The following is a 24,704-nucleotide window of genomic DNA, read 5'->3' as shown; positions in this document are numbered from 1 at the left end:
TCCTGGAGTTAGCTAGGACCTAGGGTAGATGATCTACAAAAAGCAATTTGACGGAGACTCACCAAGCGTGGCATACGTGTGCGAGGAAGGAGTCGAGAAAGTCGGCAAAATTCATCCTCTGTGCACCAAGATTTACGCACCTCTTCGTCTGATTGGGGTTTTCTCCTCTTCACTCTTCTAGTGACACGATGGTGTGATCCGAGACACCACGATTTGTCGGAATCAATGATGGGGTTGACACACATGTTCTTTGTAGGCGCTTCTTTGTAATACTCCCTTCATTTTTATATACAAGGCCGCAAAATCAAATTACAGGTAGGAAGGTAAATATTTAATACATGTTTTGCAACCAATTTTTTTTCTCGTTTACTGTGATCATTAAGACACCACATGCATGCAAGAAAACTGAATGGAAGAAGTAGATGAGTGTCATTATGACTACATGCATGCAAGTATTAAACAAGTTACTAGCATGAGGAAACATCATTAATTTTTGCCTCGATTATTGTTGGTGGTCTCGATTAATTTTTACCCACTCCAAGTATTGTGGATTGGATGGGGCATCCGACATTAGGTGTTAGGTGTTGGTGCAATGTCTGTTTGGTATTAGGCTCGGACATTCGGCACCCCTTCATCACGGGGATAGAAATAGCGACATATGTTGTCAAGATGGTGACTTCATGCTTACTGATGTATTACCTTGTAAGGGCTTTGTGAATAATTTATAAAATGATTGCATGTATCGCCCAAATGCAGAGGCCGAGGGTACATCTTCTTTTTCAAAAAAAAAATGCAAAATGTATATTCTTTAGTGGTCTTGTATAAGTAAATGGAGGGAGTAAGTGCGTGTAGTGATCTAGGTGATGTTGTGCCTGCCATCTTGGCCGGGGACGACGGGAGGGAGCGCTGTCATGTCTTGGGGTGATAGAGGAGAAACCGAGGAAAACTTCTGCGAAATCTCCGTGAGTCTCACCGGAATCTTGCCGGAGCTTGGTGGGGGTGCACACGCATGGTCACGCCGGTCGCTGGGGAGGTGTTGTGCACTGGGGGGTGTTCGAGGAGGAGCGACTTGGGAGGGAAATTTTTAGTAAGAAGTGGAGGCGGCTGCTCAAATTTAAGCAAGAGGGATAACTTTTGAGGCTTAATTCCTCATTTTTTTTCAGAAGTTAACCGCTTAACTACAGAAAATGGAAAGAAAAAAGTCTACTTAAAATGGATTGTTTTGTGGAGTTAAAGTTTTTTGAGGGTTCGGTTAGAGTTGCCCTTACTAATTGCCGGCCTTCGGAGAAATGTAAGACGACCGATGCATCTTACAGACCAGATCACCAAAAATAAACGGGCGCCAGACTGACAAGAACATATTTTCAGTTTCTCTCATAGAGGGCAAATTAACATCGACGGTAACCGTGGCAAGAAATAGGCAAAGGCGAGCCTGCCGGCCGCCTGTGCCACACGCTCCAAATACATCATGATAGATCACAAACGCACACGTCGGTGCACAGATTAGCTAATAAGTAGACAAGAAAGCAAAGGTACAGGGTGGCAAACGATAGATCAGAGCTTATTCTAGCAGGTAGCATGCATGGAGCTAGCTTCGCTTGATAGACCTAGCTTGACTCCTCTCTAGTAGGCGACGATCCTGAGCCCGAGGCTCTTCTGCGCGTACTCGATGAGTCCGTCCACCTCGCCGTCGTCGACGTAGCCGTCGCCGTCGGCGTCGGCGTACTCGATGCCGCGCTTGCTCTTGTACCCCGAGAAGCGCGTCCGGATGGTGCGCATCGCGCACCGCAGCTCGTCGCGGCTGATGCGGCCGTCGCGGTCCACGTCGAACCGCCGGAGCCACTCCTTGAACTCGTCCACCGTCATGTCCCCGTCCAGCGACCTTGTCGCCGCCGTCACGTTCCTGATCGCCATATCAAACTGATCAGTCTCCGGCCTTCCTTGCTCCGACGAGAGCTACCTTGGCCGTGGATGTATGAATTTATGTATCTCTCTGAATGTGCAGCTGCCTGTTCGGCCGTAAAGCTCTTATATAAGCGCGGCCTGCACCATTACACCGCCGGTGACGTATTCGTGCTGGTTACGTTTTTCACGGTTCGGACCCCACCTGCAGCATAGCTTATTCATAACGCGGTGTAGATTCTCCACTTATCTTCATTTTCTTTTTGGTACTCTATATATCTTGGATTTTTTTTTTGAGAAATACTCTACATATCTTGACGATTGATGATAGGATAGATACTCGTTGTCGACGAACATGTAAATTTGGTGCTGTTTTAATTGGGCCATCTATTATGGGGATGCTCGTTGAAAGGCGTAAGAATCTGCACCAAGTGGCTCGAGGGAGAAAGGAAACGTATGGAGCAAAAGCTGGAGATGCATTTCGGTGATTGGTGATGAATTAAGAATCGTGTACAGCTCCACAGGCCAAGCAGTGCCACCCAATGTGGGAATATTCGAGGGGCAACTTCCTCATCGAATTTCTACAATGAAAGGTTGGACATGATATGATATTTAGAGACGGAACAGGATGCGACGCTTAGGCCTGAAATTATTGTACACGCGTCTAGAATTGTCCAATCTTGTAGTGGTGTGCATCAGTTTCTTCATGTCGCCGACGGAAATGGCAAGTTATAATCCGTTGTGTTTTTGCTTGTTGCGACGAAGTCAAAAATAAAACCACCTATGGTTTTCCAGCTTTGGGGTAATAATTTGTGTGCTTAAGCGTAACTCAACTAGCACTAAACAGTATAATACCACACAAAATAATATCTGCTAAAAGTAAATGGTTCAAGTTTTTCCCACCAGTCAAAAGTTCCATAATTCTAATTGTACCATCATGTACAACAACATATAAATACACTTTGAAAATCTATTTCATGATGGATCTAACAAAACAAAGTTGATGAAGTAGATGTTGGTCTCCTGTCCTCTGCTCGGTTCTTATCTTTTCATTTTTATGATGACGTTATATTTGCTTTGGTTTGTAGAAAAGTGTTCCTATGTACCTAAGGGGGTCATCATCACTAACTTATTTATCTTGTCAGCGCACGGACTATTGAGGGGAACAACGTTGTGGCAGCAATAGGCAGCCAGCCTGCCACGGCGACCAAACCAAGCGAGGCACACGGCTACGAACCAAGGCGCGTCTTGAACAGGCCGGCCCGTATCGCGCAGCCCAACAGGAGGTTCGTTGGGCCCGAGTGGACCAGCTAGGGTTAGCCCAACCGCAGCACCTACTTATCCCCACCGGCTAGACGAGTGATGCATCTAGTTGGATCAAGACGAATGGCGGCTCTCTTCCTCATTCCCATTCCATCTCCTCTCGCAAGAACAACTACGGTTGATTGTAATCGGATTTGAGATTGTATCTGAATTCGAGTGATAGATCGATTGTCACCCTAACATCCTAGTATCAGAGACCATCACCACCCCTCTCCGCTGCGACAACCCTGGAGACTCGCCACCCTGTCCACACGTGGCAAGTACTCCTCGCCGCCATGGATCCAGCTCTGAAGGAGTACCTGGACAAGCTCCACCAAGACGCCAAGGCCGACTCTGCTCACGTCCTCAAGCAGCTATAGACCCAGTCTTCGCAGATTGAGGATCTCCTCCACTAGAAGCCCGATCCCGAGTCGGGAAGCTGAAGACCACCGTGGCGACTCTTCAATCCGCGGCGCCACCTGCACCCAGCGGCACGGCAAACCCCAGCATCCTCCCACTTCTGCTTTAGGCGCGAGGACCACCTCTCGGGCCCGATGGCCACGGCGTCGCTGATCTCACCAGGGGGGAGGGGGCGACCCCTGCGTCGCTGGCGGCACTCCCGGTCATAGGTAGGGTGCCCCTTCCGCTAGTTCCTGCCGCTACGCCCCCACTATCGTCTTCCATCCTCACCACCTTGGACCAGCCACCGCCGTCCATGAACTTCCCCATTTTTACCGACGAAAACCCACAACTCTGGAAGACGCTCTGCGAGCAGTACTTCCAGATGTTCCCTGTTCATGATTCTTACCGTGTTCGCATGGCCATTCTCAACTTCTCTGGCCCTGTGGGCATCTGGCTCCAGTCCGTTCAGAGGAAACTGACCGGGCTGGACCGGGACTCGTTCACATACCTTCTCTGTACACGATTCGGCAGGGACAAACACCAGATGCTCATCCACCAATTCTATGCTATCAAGCATACCACCACGGTCGCTGATTTCATCGAGCGCTTTGAATTGTTGATGAATCATTTGATCTCGTATTCAGAGCTAACCCACCCGTATTTCTTTCTAACTCGTTTGTCAAGGGCCTGCGACCGGACATTCGAGCTGTGGTGCTTGTGCAACGCCCACTGGGACCTGGACACAGCGTGCTCGCTGGCCCTACTTAAGGAGGAAGTGGCCGGCGGCGAGCTCTCGGATGGCCGCACCACCACCAACCGCGGCCAATGGAATTACCCATGTGCGACTACACCCTCGTTCTTCGGTCAACCTGCTACACCAACGGTGGTCTCCGAGGATCGACGCGGCACCGACACTGCATGCGCCACCACCGAGAACAGCAAGGTCGCGGCACTCCATTAGTTTTGCCGCACGAAGGGCCTACATTTCAAGTGCGGGGAACGGTGGGGCAAGGACCACGTGTACCCACCCACGGTGCAAATGCACGTCGTCGACGAGCTCCTCGCCATTTTCACTCAAGACGACATCATTATGGAGTCCCCACCCGCATCACCAACATCTGAAGAAGAAAACATGTGCACCATTTCTCGTCAGGCAGAGGATGGATTGTCTGGCCCGGGTGTTCTTCAGTTACAGTCATGGCTCCAAGGGCACGAGATCGTGCTTCTCGTCGACTCAGCAGCTCTACATCCTTTGTTGACAGCTCTCCGACCACCAAGCTTGATGGGGCAGTGCCATTGCCACGGCCATGTAAGGTGCGTGTTGCTGATGGCGCCTCCTTTCCTTGCACCCGCTTCATTCCGGCCTATTCATGGATCACTCAAGGGCACGAATTCACTATGGATTTCAAAATCGTGAAGCTGGGCTCGTATGATGCCATCCTTGGGATGGATTGGCTGCGCAAACACACTCCTATGAGCATTGACTAGATTGCGTAACAATTGACTGTCACCACACCTGCTGGGCGCCTCCAAATGTCTGCGATTTCTTCGGATCAGACGCAGTGCTCCGTCATCTCGGCTCCAGAGTTGCTCAAAGCCTGTAAGCAGGGATCAGTTGCTCATGTTATACACCTCAACTCTCTCGACGACAACAGTGAGCAGGATACACCAATGCTAGTGGAAGTTCCTCGGTTGCTCGAGCAGTTCACTGATGTGTTCGAGGACCCGCGCAGTCTTCCACCTCATCGTGAATGTGACCATCGCATACCTCTGATGGCAGGCGCACAACCTGTCACATCTCGACCCTATCGGTACAAGCCTGAATTGAAAACAGAAATAGAGCGACAAGTTCAGGAATTGTTGGATGCAGGGATTATTCAGAAGAGCTCCAGCTCTTTTTCGTCTCCAGCTCTGTTGGTCAAAAAGAAGGATGGGACATGGCGCTTATGCATCGACTACCGTCGTCTCAACTCCATGACCGGCGTGTGCAAGTTCCCCATATATACCAATAATTGATGAACTTCTCGACGAGCTCGCCGACACCAAATGGTTTTCGAAACTCGATCTACGCATAGGGTTTCATTAGATCAAATGGCTAAGGGAGAGGAGTACAAGACGACGCTTCTATTGGGAATCGTTGCATGGAAAACAAGAAAAATTCTACGCACGCGCAATGATCTATCCATGGAGATGAATAGAAACAAGGGGAAGAGTGTGTTTACGTACCCTCGTAGATCGTAAGTGGAAGTGTTTCACAACGCGGTTGATGTAGTCGAACTTCTTCTCACGTCAACCGATCAAGTATCGAACGCACGGCACCTCCGCGTTCTGCACACGTTCAACTCGGTGACGTCCCTCGCCCTCTTGATCCAGCAAGACATCGAGGTAGTAGATGAGTTCCGTCAGCACGACAGAGTGATATCCGCGGGGCTTCGCCTAAGCACTACGAAAATATGAACGGGGTGTAAACGGTGGAGGGGGGCACTGCACACGGCTAACAATTGATCTGGTGTGTGCTAGGGCGCCCCCTCCCACATATATATATATAGGTGGGAGGGAGAGGGAAGGCTGCCAGGAGGTGCCCCAAGTAGGCCGAATCCTACTCGGGGTCCTCCCCAAGTGGCCCCCTGCCATATTTAACCGAGGGAGAAGGAAAGAGGAAGGGAGAGGGAAGGAAGTGGGAATCCTAATCCATACTTTCCTTTCCCGTCCCCCTTTCCTTCTCCTACTAAGCCGGCCCATATGGGGGCGCACCAGCCCCTTGTGGCTGGTGTGTTTCCCCTCTTGGCCCATAAGGCCCATATCTTTTGTCGGGGGTGCTCGGAATCCCTTCCGATGACCCGATAAGTATCCGATACCCCCCGAAACACTTCCGGTGTACGAATACCATCGTCCTATATATCAATATTTACCTCTCGACCATTTCGAGACTCCTCGTTATGTCCGTGATATCATCCGGGACTCTGACAGTCACCAAATCACAATAGCGGAACCTAGATGTCCATATTGGCTCCTACATATTCTATGAAGATCTTTATCGGTCCAACCGTTCTGACAACATACGTAATTCCCTTTGTCCATCGTATGTTACTTGCCCGGGATTCAATCATCGGTATCTTCATTACCGACAAGTCTCTTTACTCGTTCCGTAATACATCACCTTGTCACTGCTACCTCTTGAACATGTGTTGGTTTTCCCTTGAAGAGGAAAGGGTGATGCAGCAAAGTAGCGTAAGTATTTCCCTCGGTTTTTGAGAACCAAGGTATCAATCTAGTAGGAGACTACACGCAAGTCACCTAGTACCTGCACAAACAAACAAGAACCTCGCAACCAACGCGATAAAGGGGTTGTCAACCCCTTCACGGTCACTTACGAAAGTGAGATCTGATAGACATAATAAGATAAATAGTTTTGGTATTTTTGTGGTATAGATTGGAAAATAAAGATTGCAAAATAAATAGTAAACTAGAATTATAGATTGGAAACTTATATGATGTAAAGTAGACCCGGGGGGCATAGTTTCACTAGTGGCTTCTCTCAAGATAGCAAGTAGTACGGTGGGTGAACAAATTACTGCCGAACAATTGATAGAAAAGCGCATAGTTATGATGATATCTAAGGCAATGATCATGAATATAGGCATCACGTCCGTGTCAAGTAGACCGAAACGATTCTGCATCTACTACTATTACTCCACACATCGACCGCTATCCAACATGCATCTAGAGTATTAAGTTCATAAGAACGGAGTAACGCATTAGGCAAGATGACATGATGTAGAGGGATAAACTCAACCAATATGATATAAACCCCATCTTTTTATCCTCGATGGCAACAATACAATACGTGTCGTTTCCCTTTCTGTCACTAGGATCGAGCACCGCAAGATTGAACCCAAAGCTAAGCACTTCTCCCATTGCAAGAAAGATCAATCTAGTAGGCCAAACTAAACTGATAATTCGAAAAGACTTGTAAAGATATCAAATCATGCATATAAGAATTCAGAGAAGAATCAAATAATATTCATAGATAATCAAGTTCATAAACCCACAATTCATTGGATCTCTACAAACACACCGCAAAAAGAGTTACATCGAATAGATCTCCAAGAAGATCGAGGAGAACTTTGTATTGAGATCCAAAGAGAGAGAAGAAGCCATCTAGCTAATAACTATGAACCCGAAGGTCTGTGGTAAACTACTCACACATCATTGGAGAGGCTATGGTGTTGATGTAGAAGCCCTCCGTGATCGAATCCCCCTTCGGCAGATCGCCGGAGAAGGCCCCAAGATGGGATCTCACGGGTACAGAAGGCTGCGGCGGTAGAAAAGGTGTTTCGTGGCTCTCCCCGAAGGTTTCAGGGTATAAGAGTATGTATAGGCGAAAGGAGTAGGTCAGTGGAGCTGCAAGGGGCCCACGAGGGCGGGGGGCGCTCCCTCCTGCCTCGTGGCTTCCTCGCTGCTTTCTTGACGTCCACTCCAAGTCTCCTGGATTGCGTTTGTTCCAAAAACGATCCTCGCGAAGGTTTCATTCCGTTTGGATTTCGTTTGATATTCCTTTTCTGCGAAACACTGAAATAGACAAAAAAAAAGCAATTTGCACTGGGCTTTCGATTAATAGGTTAGTCCCAAAAATAATATAAAAAGGTATAATAAAGCCCATTAAACATCCAAAACAGATAATATAATAGCATGGAACAATAAAAAAATTATAGATATGTTGGAGACGTATTAAGCATCCCCAAGCTTAATTCTTGCTCGTCCTCGAGTAGGTAAATGATAAAAACAGAATTTTTGATGTGGAATGCTCCCTAAAATAATTTTCAATTTAATTCTCTTTGTTGTGGCATGAATGTTCAGATCCAAAAGATTCAAGATAAAAGTTTAATATTGACATAAAAATAGTAATACTTCAAGCATGCTAACCATGTAATTATGTCTTATCAAAATAACATAGCCAAAGAAAGCTTATCCCTACAAAATCATATAGTTTGGCCATGCTTCATTTTCGTCACACAAAATGCTCCCATCATGCATAACCCCGATGACAAGCCGAGCAATTGGTTCATACTTTTTAACGCGCTTCAACCTTTTCAACCCTTACGCAATGCATGAGCGCAAGCCATGGATATAGCACTATAGGTGGAATAGCATATGATGATGGGGGTTGTGTGAGAAGACAAAAAAGGAGAAAGTCTCACATTGACGCGGCTAATCAACGGGCTATGGAGATGCCCATCAATTGATGTCATTGCGAGGAGTACGGATTGCCATGCAACAGATGCACTAGAGCTATAAGTGTATGAAAGCTCATCAAAAGAAACTAAGTGGGTGTGCATCCAACTTGCTTGCTCACGAAGACCTAGGGCATTTTGAGGAAGCCCGTCATTGGAATATAAAAGCCAAGTTCTATAATGAAAAATTCCCACTAGTATATGCAAGTGACAAAATAAGAAACTATCTATCATGAAGACCATGGTGCTATTTTGAAGCACAAGTGTGGAAAAAGGATAGTAACATTGTCCCTTCTCTCTTTTTCTCTCATTTTTTTGTTTGGGCTTCTTTGGCCTCTTTTTTTATTTGGGCTTCTTTGGCCTCTCTTTTTTATTTCACTTTCCTCACATGGGACAATGCTCTAGTAACGATGATCATCACACTTTTATTTACTCATAACTCAATGTTACAACTCGATACTAGAACAAAAATGTGACTCTATGTGAATGCCTCCGGCGGTGTATCGGGATATGCGATGAATCAAGAGGGACATGTATGATAGAATTATGAAAGTGGCTTTGCCACATATACGATGTCAACTACATGATCATGCAAAGCAATATGACAATGATGGAACATGTCATAATAAACAGAACGGTGGAAAGTTGCATGGAATATATCTCGGAATGGTTATGGAAATGCCATAATAGGTAGGTATGGTGGCTGTTTTGAGGAAGATATAAGGAGGCTTATGTGTGATAGAGTGTATCGTATCATGGGGTTTGGATGCACTGGCGAAGATTGCACCAACTCTCAAGGTGAGAAAGGGCAATGCACGGTACCGTAGAGGCTAGCAAATTGCGGAAAGGTAAGAGTGCGTATGATCCATGGACTCACATTAGTCATAAAGAACTCATATACTTATTGCAAAAGTTTATTAGCCCTCGAAGCAAAGTACTACTACGCATGCCCCTAGAGGGATAGATTGGTAGGAAAAGACCATCGCTCGTCCCCGACCGCCACTCATAAGGAAAGCACTCAAAGAACACCCCATGCTTCAAATTTGTCACACAACGTTTACCATACGTGCATCCTACGGGACTTGCCAACTTTAACACAAGTATTTCTCAATTTCACAATTGCCCAACTAGCATGACTCTAACATTACCACCTTTATATCTCAAAACATCTATCCAAGAATCATAGTATTCAATGCACTCTATATGAAAGTTTTATCATACCCATCTTGAATGCCTATCATATTAGGACTAGTTTTATAGCCAAAGCAAATTACCATGCTGTTCTAAAAGACTCAAAATAATATAAGTGAAGCATGAGATATGAATAATTTCTACAAAATAAAACCACCACCGTGCTCTAAAAAATATAAGTGAAGCACTAGAGCAAAATTATCTAGCTCAAGAGATATAAGTGAAGCACATATAGTATTCTAATAAATTCCGATTCTTGTGTGTCTCTCCCAAAAGGTGTGTACAACAAGGATGACTATCGTAAACTAAAAAACAAATACTCAAATCATACAAGACGCTCCAAGCAAATCACATATCATGTGGTGAATAAAAATATAGCCTCAAGTAAAGTTACCGATAGACAAAGACGAAAGAGGGGATGCCTTCTGGGGCATCCCCAAGCTTAGGCTTTTGGTTGTCCTTGGATTTTACCTTGGGGTGCCTTGGGCATCCCCAAGCTTAGGCTCTTACCACTCCTTGTTCCAAAATCCATCAAATCTTTACCCAAAAACTTGAAAACTTCACAACAGAAAACTCGACAGAAAATCTCATGAGCTCCGTTAGTATAAGAAAACAAATCACCACTTTAAGGTACTGTAATGAACTCATTCTTTATTTATATTGGTGTTAAACCTACTGTATTACAACTTTTCTATGGTTCATACCCCCCGATACTAGCCATAGATTCATCAAAATAAGCAAACAACACACGAAAAACAGAATCTGTCAAAAACAGAACAGTCTGTAGTAATCTATAGGTTTCGAATACTTCTGTAACTCCAAAACTTCTACCAAATTAGGAAGACCTAAATAATTTGTATAATGATCTTCTGCAGTTGGAATTGTTATTTTATCACTCTCTGGTAAAAAATGAAAATTATTCTCGTGAGCGCATATTTTCTTTTTTTCAGCAAGATCAAACAACAATCATCCAAGAAGATCCTAAAAGCTTTACTTGGCACAAACACTAATTAAAGCATAAAAAACACAATCATAACAGGGGATAGATGATTTATTTATTACTAAACAGGAACAAAAAGCAAGGAACAAAAAAAATTGGGTTGCCTCCCAACAAGCGCTATCGTTTAACGCCCCTAGCTAGGCATAAAAACAAGAATAGATCTAGGTATTGCCATGATAATGATAAGGCAAATCGCGAAAACTCATCTCATACTCCCTACGTTCAGCGGCAAGTTTTCTTTGTGGCAAGCAAAAGTAATCAAAAGGGCTTTTAATGGGACAAAAGTCCCCAAGATCAAACTCGGGAGGTATTGGTTCCTCCTTTGGCCCCTCATATTGCACAACCAATTCATCATTATAAGCATTATTTCGGCAAAAAGTCATGAGCCTTTCTTCAAGGGTAAAACCTAACCCATTGTTCTGGATAGCAAAATTATCATTAAGTTCAGAAATCATGTCAACTAGAACATCGGTAGGACCCTTTTTTCTAAGGTTTTCTTTAAAAGCAACATGATATAAAGATCGTAAGCACATTATGTCTTCTTGATAGAAAAGGATTGCTTCTATGGGAGGACGGCCGGCACCCACCCTATAATGCGCAAAAATTTAGTTGGCCTCTTTTATTATAAATCTAAACTCATGAGCTGAAAAGATGGTAGTTGCTAGCTTAACAGAAGAATGCTCAATATTAGAAAATTCTAGAAAAATCCTCTATATGCAAGGATGCATGTGGATAAATTGCCTTTCAAGTTCAGCCACGAGCAAAGATATATCATCTGCAAGACTACAAGTTTTATGAAGAATAGACCTGCTCATGGTGGGAAAAGCACCGACGCAAGTAAAGAAATCTTGAATAACTCCTTTTCCAATAATATTACCACTACCGATCCGAAACTTTTTAGTGTGTAAAATAGTAGGTTCTTCATGAGGATAATCAAAAGCATCAATGTTTTCCCCATCATTACTACTACCCTTTTCAATGATAACCTCCCGAGTTTCAGACATGATAGCAACAAAACCGCACTAAGAACAAACACACAAGAGGCAAGCGGAAACAGACGGACGAAAAAGGGCGGATAAAACGAATAAGGTGAAGTGAGGGAGAGGAAAATGAGAGGCAAATGGCAAATAATGTAATGCGAGGGATAAGAGTTTGTGATGGGTACTTGTCATGTCTTGACTTGTGCGTACATCTCCCCGACAATGGCGCCAGAAATCCTTCTTGCTACCTCTTGAGCATGCGTTGGTTTTCCCTTGAAGAGGAAAGGGTGATGCAGCAAAGTAGCTTAAGTATTTCCCTTAGTTTTTGAGAACCAAGGTATCAACCCAGTAGGAGACTACACGCAAGTCACCTAGTACCTGCACAAACAAACAAGAACCTCGCAACCAACGCGATAAAGGGGTTGTCAATCCCTTCGCGGTCACTTACGAAAGTGAGATCTGATAGAGATAATAAGATAAATATTTTTGGTATTTTTGTTGTATAGATTGGAAAATAAAGATTGCAAAATAAATAGTAAACTAGAATTGTAGATTGGAAACTTATATGATGTAAAGTAGACCCGGGGGGCATAGGTTTCACTGGCTTCTCTCAAGATAGCAAGTATTATGGTGGGTGAACAAATTACTGCCGAGCAATTAATAGAAAAGCACATAGTTATGATGATATCTAAGGCAATGATCATGAATATATGCATCACGTTCGTGTCAAGTAGACCGAAACAATTTTGCATCTACTACTATTACTCCACACATCGACCGCTATCCAGCATGCATCTAGAGTATTAAGTTCACAAGAACGGAGTAGCGCAATAGGCAAGATGGCATGATGTAGAGGGATAAACTCAAGCAATATGATATAAACCCCATCTTTTTATCCTCGATGGAAACAATACAATACGTGTCGTTTCCCTTTCTTTCACTGGGACCGAGCACCGCAAGATTGAACCCAAAGCTAAGCACTTCTCCCATTGCAAGAAAGATCAATCTAGTAGGCCAAACTAAACCGATAATTCGAAGAGACTTGCAAAAATATAAAATCATGCATATAAGAATTCAGAGAAGAATAAAATAATATTCATAGATAATAAAGTTCATAAACCCACAATTCATCGGATCTCGGCAAACACACCACAAAAAGAGTTACATCAAATAGATCTCCAAGGAGATCGAGGAGAACTTTGTATTGAGATCCAAAGAGAGAGAAGAAGCCATCTAGCTAATAACTATGGACCCGAAGGTCTGTGATAAACTACTCACACATCATCGGAGAGGCTATGATGTTGATGTAGAAGCCCTCCGTGATCGAATCCCCCTCCGGCAGATCACCGAAAAAGGTCCCAAGATGGGATCTCACGGGTACAGAAGGTTGCGGCGGTGGAAAAGGTGTTTCGTGGCTCTCCCCAAAGTTTTCAAGGTATAATAGTATATATAGGCGAAAGAAGTAGGTCGGTGGAGCTGCGAGGGGCCCACGAGAGTGGGGGGCACGCCTGGCCCCCCTTGCCGCGCCCTCCTGCCTCGTGGCTTCCTCGCGGCTTTCTTGACGTCCACTCCAAGTCTCCTGGAATGAGTTTGTTCCAAAGATGATCCTGATACGTCTCCATCGTATCTACTTTTCCAAACACTTTTGCCCTTGTTTTGGACCCTAACTTGCATGATTTGAATGGAACTAACCCGGACTGACGCTCTTTTCAGCATAATTGCCATGTTGTTATTTTTGTGCAGAAATAAAAGTTCTTGGAATGACCTGAAAATCAATGGAGAATATGTTTGGAATATATAAAAAATACTGGCGAAAGAATCAAGCCCAGGGGGCACACCCTATCCACGAGGGTGGGGGCGCGCTCCCCTGCCTCGTGGGCCCCCTGATGCTCCACCGACCTCAGTTCCCACTCCATATACTCACGTTTGGGGAGAAAAAACCCAGGGAGAAGGATTCATCGCGTTTTACGATACGGAGGCGCTGCCAAGCCCTAATCTCTCTCGGGGGGCTGATCTGGAGTCCGTTCAGGGCTCTGGAGAGGGGAATCTGTCACCATCGTCATCATCAACCTTCCTCCATCACCAATTTCATGATGCTCACCGCCGTGCGTGAGTAATTCCATTGTAGGCTTGCTGGACGATGATGGGTTGGATGTGATTTATCATGTAATCGAGTTAGTTTTGTTAGGGTTTGGTCCCTAGTATCAATTATGTTCTGAGATTGATGTTGCTATGACTTTGCTATGCTTAATGCTTGTCACTAGGGCCTGAGTGCCATGATTTCAGATCTGAACCTATTATGTTTTCATGAATATATGTGAGTTCTTGATCCTATCTTGCAAGTCTATAGTCACCTATTATGTGTTATGATCCGTTAGCCCCGAAGTGACAATAATCGGGATACTTACCGGTGATGACCGTAGTTTGAGGAGTTCACGTATTCACTAACTGTTAATGCTTTGGTCCGGTACTCTATTAAAAGGAGGCCTTAATATCCCTTAGTTTCCAATAGGACCCCGCTGCCACGGGAGGGTAGGACAAAAGATGTCATGCAAGTTCTTTTCCATAAGCACGTATGACTATATTCGGAATACATGCCTACATTACATTGATGAACTGGAGCTAGTTCTGTGTCACCCTATGTTATAACTATTGCATGAGGAATTACATATGACATAATTATCCATCACTGATCCATTGCCTACGTGCTTTTCACATATTGATCTTTGCTTAGTTACTTTTCCGTTGCCACTGTTACAATCACTACAAAACTACTACTGTTACTTTTGCCACCATTATCGCTACTATCATATTACTTTCCTACTAAACACTTTGCTGCAGATATTAAGTTTCCAGGTGTGGTTGAATTGACAACTCAGCTGCTAATACTTGAGAATATTTTTTGGCTCCCCTTGTGTCGAATCAATAAATTTGGGTTGAATACTCTATCCTCGAAAATTATTGTGATCCCCTATACTTGTGGGTTATCAAGACTATTTTCTGGCGCCGTTGCTGGGGAGCATTGCTCTATTCTTTGAGTCACTTGGGATTTATATCTGCTGATCACTATGAAGAACTTGAAAGATAAAAGAACCAAGATTTTTCCCTCAACTACGAGGGGAAGTAAGGAACTGCCATCTAGCTCTGCACTTGATTCACCTTCTGTTTTGAGTAAACTTGCGACACCTACACCTGCTATTCATTCTGATATGTCGCATGTTATTGATGATGCCACTTCTGCTTTGCATGATACTTATGATGAAACTACTTCTATACTTGACAATACCGTGCCACTAGGTGAATTTCTTGATGAACAACTTGCTAGGGTTAGAGAGAATGAAATTATTGAAACTGATAATATTGATGAAAGTGATGATGAAGATTCTCCCCCTAGATATGAATTGCCTGTTCTGCCTGAGGGTTATGTTATGGATGAAGAAACTGCTAGAGACTTTTTAGCTTGCAATGATAGATCTGATCTTAAGAAATTATTGGCCAAGCTTAAAGAAAAATCCTTAAATGCTAGAATGAAATATGACCCTACTTTTGCTACTTCACCTATCTTTATTACCGATAAGGATTATGATTTCTCTATCGATCCTGAGTTAATTACTTTGGTTGAATCTGATCCTTTCTATGGCTATGAATCTGAAACTGTTGTGGCACATCTTACTAAATTAAATGATATAGCCACCCTATTCACTAATGATGAGAAAACTCACTATTACTTTATCCTTAAGTTGTTCCCGTTCTCATTAAAGGGTGAAGCTAAAACATGGTTTAATTCTCTTGATCCTGGTTGTCTGCGTAGTCCCCAGGATATGATTTATTACTTCTCTTCTAAATATTTCCCCGCTCATAAGAAACAAGCTGCTTTAAGGGAAATATATAATTTTGTGCAAATCGAAGAAGAGAGTCTCCCACAAGCTTGGGGGACGCTTCTCCAATTACTTAATGTTTTGCCTGATCATCCTCTCAAGAAAAATGAAATACTTAATATCTTTTATAATGGACTAACCGATGCTTCCAGAGACCACCTGGATAGTTGTGCTGGTTGTGTTTTCAGGGAAAGAACTGTTGATCAAGATGAATTGCTATTGAATAATATGTTGAGTAATAAAAATGATTGTACACTTCCTGAACCAACTCCTAAGCCAACTCCGAAGAAAAGGGGTATTCTATTTCTAAGTCCTGAAGATATGCAAGAGGCAAAGAAATCTATGAAAGAAAAAGGTATTAAAGCTGAAGATGTTAAAAATTTACCACCTATTAAAGAAATACATGGTCTTGATAACCCTACACAGGTAGTAAAGGTAAATTCTCTCTATAGATTTGATGAAGGTGATATGTCTCGTTATAAGTCTGCTAGCCAATGCTTGGATGAGTTTGATAATTTAATGGTTAAGCAAGAAGACTTCAATGCTTATGTTGATAGACAATTGAAACACAATGCTTATATGATTGAACACTTGAGTGATTATATGTCTATAATTAAAGGTGAACTTAAACTTATTAGTAAACATGCTTCTATGATTATCACTCAAGTAGAACAAGTACTTAAAGCTCAGAATGATTTGCTCAATGAATTAAATAATAAGAAAAATGATAATGTTGTTAGAGTTATGACTAGAGGGGGTAAAATGACTCAGGAAACCTTTGCATCCTGAGGGCCACCCTAAGAGAATTGAGCAAGATTCTCAGAGAACTAATGTTGATGCACCTAGTCCTTCTAAAAGGAAGAAAAAGAAAAACGATAGGACTTTGCATGCTTCTAGTGAACCTGTTGCTGACACACCTAAGAATCCCAATGATATTTCTATTTCTGATGCTAAAACACAATATGGTAATGAACATGAACCTAGTGATAATATTAATGATGATGTTCATGTTGATGCTCAACCGAGCAATAACAATGATGTAGAGATTGAACCTGCTGTTGATCCTCATAACCCACAATCAAAGAATCAACATTATGATAAGAGAGACTTCGTTGCTAGGAAGCACGGTAAAGAAAGAGAACCATGGGTTCAGAAACCCATGCCTTTTCCTCCTAAACCATCCAAGAAAAAGGATGATGAGGATTTTGAACGCTTTGCTGAAATGATTAGACCTATCTTTTTGCGTATGCATTTGACTGATATGCTTAAAATGAACCCTTATGCTAAGTACATGAAAGATATTGTTACTAATAAAATAAAGATACCGGAAGCTGAAATTTCCACCATGTTTGCTAATTATACTTTTAAGGGTGGAATACCAAAGAAACTAGGAGATCCAGGAGTACCAACTATACCATGCTCCATTAAAAGAAACTATGTTAAAACTGCTTTCTGTGATCTTGGAGCCAGTGTTAGTGTTATGCCTCTCTCTTTATATCGTAGACTTGATTTGAATAAGTTGACAGCTACTGAAATATCTTTGCAAATGGATGATAAATCAACTGCTATACCTGTTGGTATTTGTGAGGATGTGTCTGTTGTGGTTGCAAACGTTACTATTTTTAACGGACTTTGTTATTCTTGATATTCCCGAGGACGATAGTATGTCGATTATCCTTGGTAGACCCTTTTTGAATACTGAAGGGGCTGTTATTGATTGCAACAAAGGCAATGTGACTTTTCATGTTAATGGTAATGAGCATATGGTACACTTTCCGAGGAAACAACCTCAAGTCCACAGTATCAATTCTATTGGAAAATTTTGAATGATTACTATTGGAGGTTTTGAATATCCTCTTCCTACTGCCAAGAAGAAATATGATATTCTTATTGTTGGGGATGTGCATATCTCAGTTGAGGTAACCTAGTTATTCGAAATTTCTCCGGTTTCATGCAATTCAGAATGAGTTTGTTAACAAGACTTGATCAACCTTGTTAGTGGATTCCTTTTGATAAGCATGAGATGGATGAAGTTAGAAAGCACAACTTTCTGTACCCTCCTTTTACTCTCTGTTATTTATATTAAATGAAGTAAAAATAATATTTTCTATCTATTTTCCAAATTATCCTTGCAATAAAAATTACCCCGAAAATAAAAGTTCTCCAAATGCCCTGAAAATTTAATATGATTTTTTCCAGAATTTTTGAGAATTTTTGGCACTGAGAACACACCAGGGGGCCCACCATGTGCCCATGAGGGTGGAGGGTGCGCCCACCCCCCTGGGCGCGCCCCCTGCCTCGTGGACCCCACGTGGGTCTCCTCCACTTATTCTTGCGCCCACACACTTCGTACTCCTCCAGAAAAATCATCCACCAGCTCAAACCCGTGTTCTAGCTCATCTTGCTGCCATTTTCGATCTCCTTGCTCAAAGCTCCATTCACAAAACTGCTTTGGGGGATTGTTCTTCGGTACGTGACTCCTCCAATGGTCCAATTAGTTTTTGTTCTAGTGCTTTATTTATTGCAAATTTTTGCTGCTTAGGTGACCCTGTTCTTGAGCTTGCATGTCAAATTTATGTGGTCAAAAGTAGTTCTAATGCATGATATAGCCTCTAGACACTTGTAGGAGTATTTGTTATCAATTTTGTTGAGTTTGGTTCACTTTTATTTTAAGTTACTAAAAATTTCAGAAATTTTCAGAAAAAGATGAAGAGATTTTTGAGGGGCTCATCGAGCCGAAGCTCGAAGCATAAGCAAAGTGAAGAAAATAAGAAGCCCAAGTATAATCTCCCTCGTACTGTGGAGGTTCGGCCGTGTGAATGGCCTTGTGATGAGTTCTTGAGAGAAGCCGGGATTTATGAAGATTTTTATTATTTGGCTGAGAATGCAGGCCTCACCGACTTCCTCCATGACCAGCGTGAACAGTATCTCTTACTCACCAATATTTTTGTGCAAAATTTTCATTTCCATGCTAGGAGATTGCCACCTTCGGTGGAATTCTATTTATATGATGAGCATAAGGAGGTGTCACTTTATGATTTTTGTCGGGTTTGTAGGATACCCTTTGAGGGCAGCATAGAGGAACCACATCGTAATGATGTGGAGGGATTCATTGATATGATTGCTGTAGGGGAAACTAGGAAGGTTTTTGATGCAAGAATTACTAGCATACATTTTCCTGTCCTACGTTACTTCGCAATATTTGCTAGTAGATGCTTAATTGGTTGCGGGAACTGTGGAAATCTTAGTGCCCCTGATATTGTTATTTTGCGCCATGCTTTGTTTCGTGATACCACTTTTAGTTTAGGCGCTATTGTTGCTAAACAGTTAAATCTGAACCGTACAAAGGGTCCCGTCTTGGGAGGCATCTTCGCCTCGCGCCTTGCTGCACACTTTCACGTACCTATTAGGCATTATGAGAAAGAGGAAAAGTTGCTGCCTCATATTTTTCTAGATTATAAGATTATGGTAGCACATGATTTTATTGTTAAGAATAAGAAGAAGCTGCTTAACTCTAGACTAATATTTGATAAGAATTACTTTGAGACTATTACCTTTCCTACTCCCTCCTTGTTCAACATATTTTCAGGCACGTACCTTGTTTTGTCGGAGGTCGTTCAGGCATATCAGAGCCTGACATCAGCTCCAGAGCCGGAGCCACTATCTGATCTCCATCGTCAGTCTGTTTATCAGTGGGATCCGAAGGAGATCACCAACCAGTGGAAACCCTGTGGACTCTCCTCAGTACAACGGAGAGGGCAGCTTTGATCCATGGGCATAGACCAACTTAGGCCAAAATCCTAAGCTTGGGGTAGTATGTATCTCTCGCCGACATTACATTCATGCTCACACACTCATGCCAATTGTCGGTGCTCATACTTTTTCATTGTATCATCCATGCTAGTTTATTTTCTTCTTAAGCTTTCTTCTTGTGTGTTTAAAAAACCTTAAGAAAAACCAAAAAAATTAGTTGTAGCTTTTAGCTAGTTTACTTTCCATGCCTGTCGTAGTACTAATTAGAAGAAAACCCAAAAAGACTTCTCGTTTTTCTTTTTGCTTGCTGGGAGCTTTCCCGTGTAAATAGTTTTGTTTCTTTTATTTTTCTTTGGGGGTCGAGAGGAGAAGACCATGATGAAAATGTTGAGTGGCTCTCATATGCATTGTTGTTGATCTAACAAAGAGTCCATATTACCTTGTCTTCTCCCTTGAATTGAATGCTTACAGATTCCAGCTTAGTCCAATGCACGTGCACTATTATTATTATTATTCACACTATTCGGTTGTGCAAGTGAAAGGCAATAATGACGATATATTGTGAACTGATTGAGATGAGAAAAGCTGGTATGAACTCGACCTCTCTTGTTTTTATAAATATGATTAGTTCATCGTTCCTCATTCAGCCTATTATGAATGAAACATGTTTGCAATGACAATTAGAGATTATAGTTGCTCATGCCATGCTTAACTTTCTAGGCCTTTATAATGGTTTACCTTGCGTGCCAACATGCTATTAAAATGGTTGTGATGTGGTATGATAGGGTGGTATCCTCCTTTGAACGATTCGAGTGGCTTGACTTGGCACATGTTCACGCATGTAGTTGAAACAAAATCAACATAGCCTCCACGATATTTATGTTCATGGTGAATTATATCCTACTCATGCTTGCACTCAGTGTTGATTAATTTTAATGCATGTTCATGACTGTTGTCGCTCTCTAGCTGGTCGCTTCCTAATCTCTTTCTAGCCTTCACTTGTACTAAGTGGGAATACTGCTTGTGCATCCAATTCCATAAACCCCGAAGTTGTTCCATATGAGTCCATCATACCTTCCTATATGCGGTATCTACCTTCCGTTCCAAGTACATTTGTATGTGCCAAACTCTAAACCTTCAAATAAAAATTCTATTTTGTATGCTAGAATAGCTCATCTATCAACTTGGGTTGTATGTATCTTCCATGCTAGGCGGGTTATTCTCAAGAGGAGTGGACTCCTCTCCTCACTCACGAGAAAATGGCTGGTCACCGGGATGCTCAGTCCCATGCTCAAATCAAATCAAAATAATTGCAAACAAAACTCCCCCAGGATTGTTGTTATTTGGAGGCACCCATTGTTTCCGGCAAGCCATGGATTGATGCTTGTTGGTGGTGGGGGAGTATAAACTTTACCATTCTTCTTGGGAACCGCCTATAATGTGTGTAGCATGGAAGACATCGAGATCTCTCGGTTGTTATGTTGACAATGGAAGTATACCGCTCAAAATATTATTCATCTCTATTTCAAAATCGAGCTCGGGCACCTCTACAAATCCCTGCTTCCCTCTGCGAAGGGCTTATCTATTTACTTTTGTGTTGAGTCATCATCCTCTTATTAAAAAGCACTAGTTGGAGAGCCCCACTGTCATTTGCATGTATGATACGTCTCCGTCGTATCTACTTTTCCAAACACGTTTTCCCTTGTTTTGGACTCTAACTTGCATGATTTGAATGGAACTAACCCGGACTGACGCTGTTTTCAGCAGAATTACCATGGTGTTATTTATGTGCAGGAGCAAACATTCTCGGAATGACTTGAAACTTCATGGAGCAACTTTTCAGAAAATATGAAAAATACCTGCAAAAGATGAAGGCCAGGGGGGCCACCACCTCTCCACGAGGGTGGGGGTGCACCTGCCCCCCTAGGGCGCGCCCCCTACCTCGTGGGCCCCCGGTTGCCTCTCCGACTCCAACTCCAACTCTATATATTGTGTTTCGGGGAGAAAAAAATCGGAGAGAAGAAATCATCGTGTTTTACGATACGGAGCCACCGTCAAGCCCGAAAACCTGTCGGGAGGGCTGATCTGGAGTCCGTTCGGGGCTCCGGAGAGGGGAATCCGTCGCCATCGTCATCATCAACCATCCTCCATTACCAATTTAATGATGCTCGCCGCCGTGCGTGAGTAATTCCATTGTGGGTTTGCTGGACGGTGATGGGTTGGATGGGATCTATCATGTAATCGAGTTAGTTTTGTTAGGGTTTGATCCCTAGTATCCATTATGTTCTGAGATTGATGTTGCTATGACTTTGCTATGCTTAATGCTTGTCACTAGGTCCCGAGTGCCATGATTTCAGATCTGAACCTATTATGTTTTCATCAATATATGAGAGTTCTTGATCCTATCTTGTAAGTCTATAGTCACCTATTATGTGTTATGATCCGTTAACCCCGAAGTGACAATAATCGGGATACTTACCGGTGATGACCGTAGTTTGAGGAGTTCATGTGTTCAATATGTGTTAATGCTTTGTTCCGGTTCTCTATTAAAAGGGGGCCTTAATATCCCTTAGTTTTCGTAAGGACCCCGCAGCCACGGGAGGGTAGGAAAAAAGATGTCATGCAAGTTCTTTTCCATAAGCACGTATGACTATGTTCGGAATACATGCCTACATTATATCAATGAACTGGAGCTAGTTCTGTGTCACCCTAGGTTATGATTGTTAGATGATGAACCGCATCCGGCATAATTCTCCATCACTGATCCATTGCCTACGAGCTTTTCCATATATTGTTCTTCACTTATTTACTTTCCCGTTGCTATTGCTATCATCACTACAAAATACCCAAAACATTACTTTCACTACTATTACCTTTTGCTACCGTTACCACTACTATCATATTACTTTGCTACTAAACACTTTGCTGCAGATATTAAGTTTCCAGGTGTGGTTGAATTGACAACTCAGCTGCTAATACTTGAGAATATTCTTTGGCTCCCCTTGTGTCGAATCAATAAATTTTGGTTGAATACTCTACCCTCGAAAACTGTTGCGATCTGCTATACTTGTGGGTTATCAAGACTATTTTCTGGCGCTGTTGCCGGGGAGCATAGCTCTATTCTTTGAGTCACTTGGGATATATATATATATATGCTTATCATTATGAAGAACTTAAGAGATCCAAAAACCAAAATCTATCCCTCAACTACGAGGGGAGGTAAGGAACTGCCATCTAGCTCTGCACTTGATTCACCTTCTGTTTTGAGTAAGCTTGCGACACCTACACCTGCTTCTGATATTCGTTCTGATATGTCGCATGTTATTGATGATGCCACTTCTGCTATGCATGATACTTATGATGAAACTACCTCTATGCCTGATACTATTGTGCCACTTAGTGATATTCTTAATGAACAACTTGCTAGGGCTAGAGAAATTGAAAATATTGAATCTGATGATACTGATGAAAGTGATGATGAAGAATCACTTGTTATTCCTAAGGGTTATGTTTTTGATCAAGAAGCTTCTTTCGCTATTTTAGCTTGCAAAAATATAAATGAACTCAAAAGGTTATTATCTAAATGGAATAAGCAATCTCTAAATGCTAGAATGAAACCTGACCCTGCTTTTGCTACTTCACCTATCTTTATTACTGATAAGGATTATGAATTCTCTGTTGAACCTGATATAATTACTTCGGTTAAATCTGATCCTTTTCATGGTTATGAATCTGAAACTGTTGTGGCACATCTTACTAAGTTGAATGATATAGCCACCCTGTTCACTAAAGATGAGAGAACTCGTTACTTTTACATCCTTAAAATATTTCCATTCTCATTAAAGGGTGATGCTAAGATATGGTTTAATTCTCTTGATCCTGGCTGTGTGCGTAGTCCCTAGGATATGATTTATTACTTCTCTGCTAAATATTTCCTTGCTCATAAGAAACAAGCTGCTTTAAGGGATATATATAATTCTGTGCAAATTGAAGAAGAGAGTCTCCAGAAGCTTGGGGGAGGCTTCTCCAATTACTTAATGCTTTGCCTGATCATCCTCTTAAGAAAAATGAAATACTTGATATCTTTTATAATGGACTAACTGATGCCTCCAGAGATTACCTGGATAGTTATGCTGGTTCTGTTTTCAGGGAAAGAACACCGGATGAAGCTGAAATTTTATTGAATAATATGTTGACAAATGAAAATAATTGGACACCTCCGGAGCCAATTCTTGAGCCTATTCCTAAACCAACTCCGAAGAAGAGGGGTATTCTATTTCTCAGTCCCAAAGATATGCAAGAGTCAAAGAAATCTATGAAAGAACAGGGTATTAAAGCTGAAGATGTTAAGAATTTACCTCCTATTGAAGAAATACATGGTCTTAATTTACCGCCTGTTGAAGAAACATATAATCCAAATCCTTCTCCTATTGAAGAAACTCATGGTCTTGATAACCCGACACATGTAGTAAAGGTAAATTCTCTCTATAGATATGATAAAGCTGAAATCCCATTTACTAAATTTGCTAGCCCATGCTTAGATGAGTTTGATAAATTTATGGCTAAGCAAGAAGACTTTAATGCTTATTTTGGTAGACAATTGAAATACAATTCAAATATTCTTGAACACTTGGGTGATTATATGGCTAATGTTAAAAGTGAACTTAAACTTATTAGTAAACATGCTTCTATGGTTACCACTCATGTAGAACAAGTACTTAAAGCTCAAAATGATTTGCTCAATGAATTGAATAGTAAAGATAATTATAATTTTGTTAGAGTGGCTACTAGAACTGGTAGAATGACTCAGGAACCTTTGTATCCTGAAGGCCACCCTAAGAGAATTGAGCAAGATTATCAGAGAAATAATATAGATGTACCTAGTTCTTCTAAAAAGAAGAAAAAGAAAAATGATAGGCCTTTGCATGCTTCTAGTGATTCTATTGTTGAAACACCTGAGAATCCAAATGATATTTCTATTTCTGATGCTGAAACACAATCTGGTAATGAACCTGAAACTAGTGGTAATGTTAATGATAATGTTCATAATGATGCTCAACCT

At 42.2% G+C, this 24,704-nt stretch overlaps 1 protein-coding gene across 1 annotated transcript; it reads right to left on the bottom strand.

Moving 5' to 3' along the window:
• Positions 1-1,348: 1,348 nt before the first annotated feature.
• On the bottom strand, positions 1,349-2,001 carry LOC123103972 (probable calcium-binding protein CML15). Its single transcript, XM_044525678.1, has one exon. It carries the CDS (start codon positions 1,912-1,914, stop codon positions 1,624-1,626), a length of 291 nt encoding a protein of 96 aa, XP_044381613.1. The 5' UTR covers positions 1,915-2,001; the 3' UTR covers positions 1,349-1,623.
• Positions 2,002-24,704: the final 22,703 nt, after the last annotated feature.

The sequence above is a fragment of the Triticum aestivum genome, chromosome 5A (assembly GCF_018294505.1).
Source record: "Triticum aestivum cultivar Chinese Spring chromosome 5A, IWGSC CS RefSeq v2.1, whole genome shotgun sequence".
Lineage (NCBI taxonomy): Eukaryota > Viridiplantae > Streptophyta > Magnoliopsida > Poales > Poaceae > Triticum > Triticum aestivum.
The sequence above is the reverse complement of the archived record's forward strand: the minus strand, read 5'-3'. Positions and strand labels throughout refer to the sequence as shown.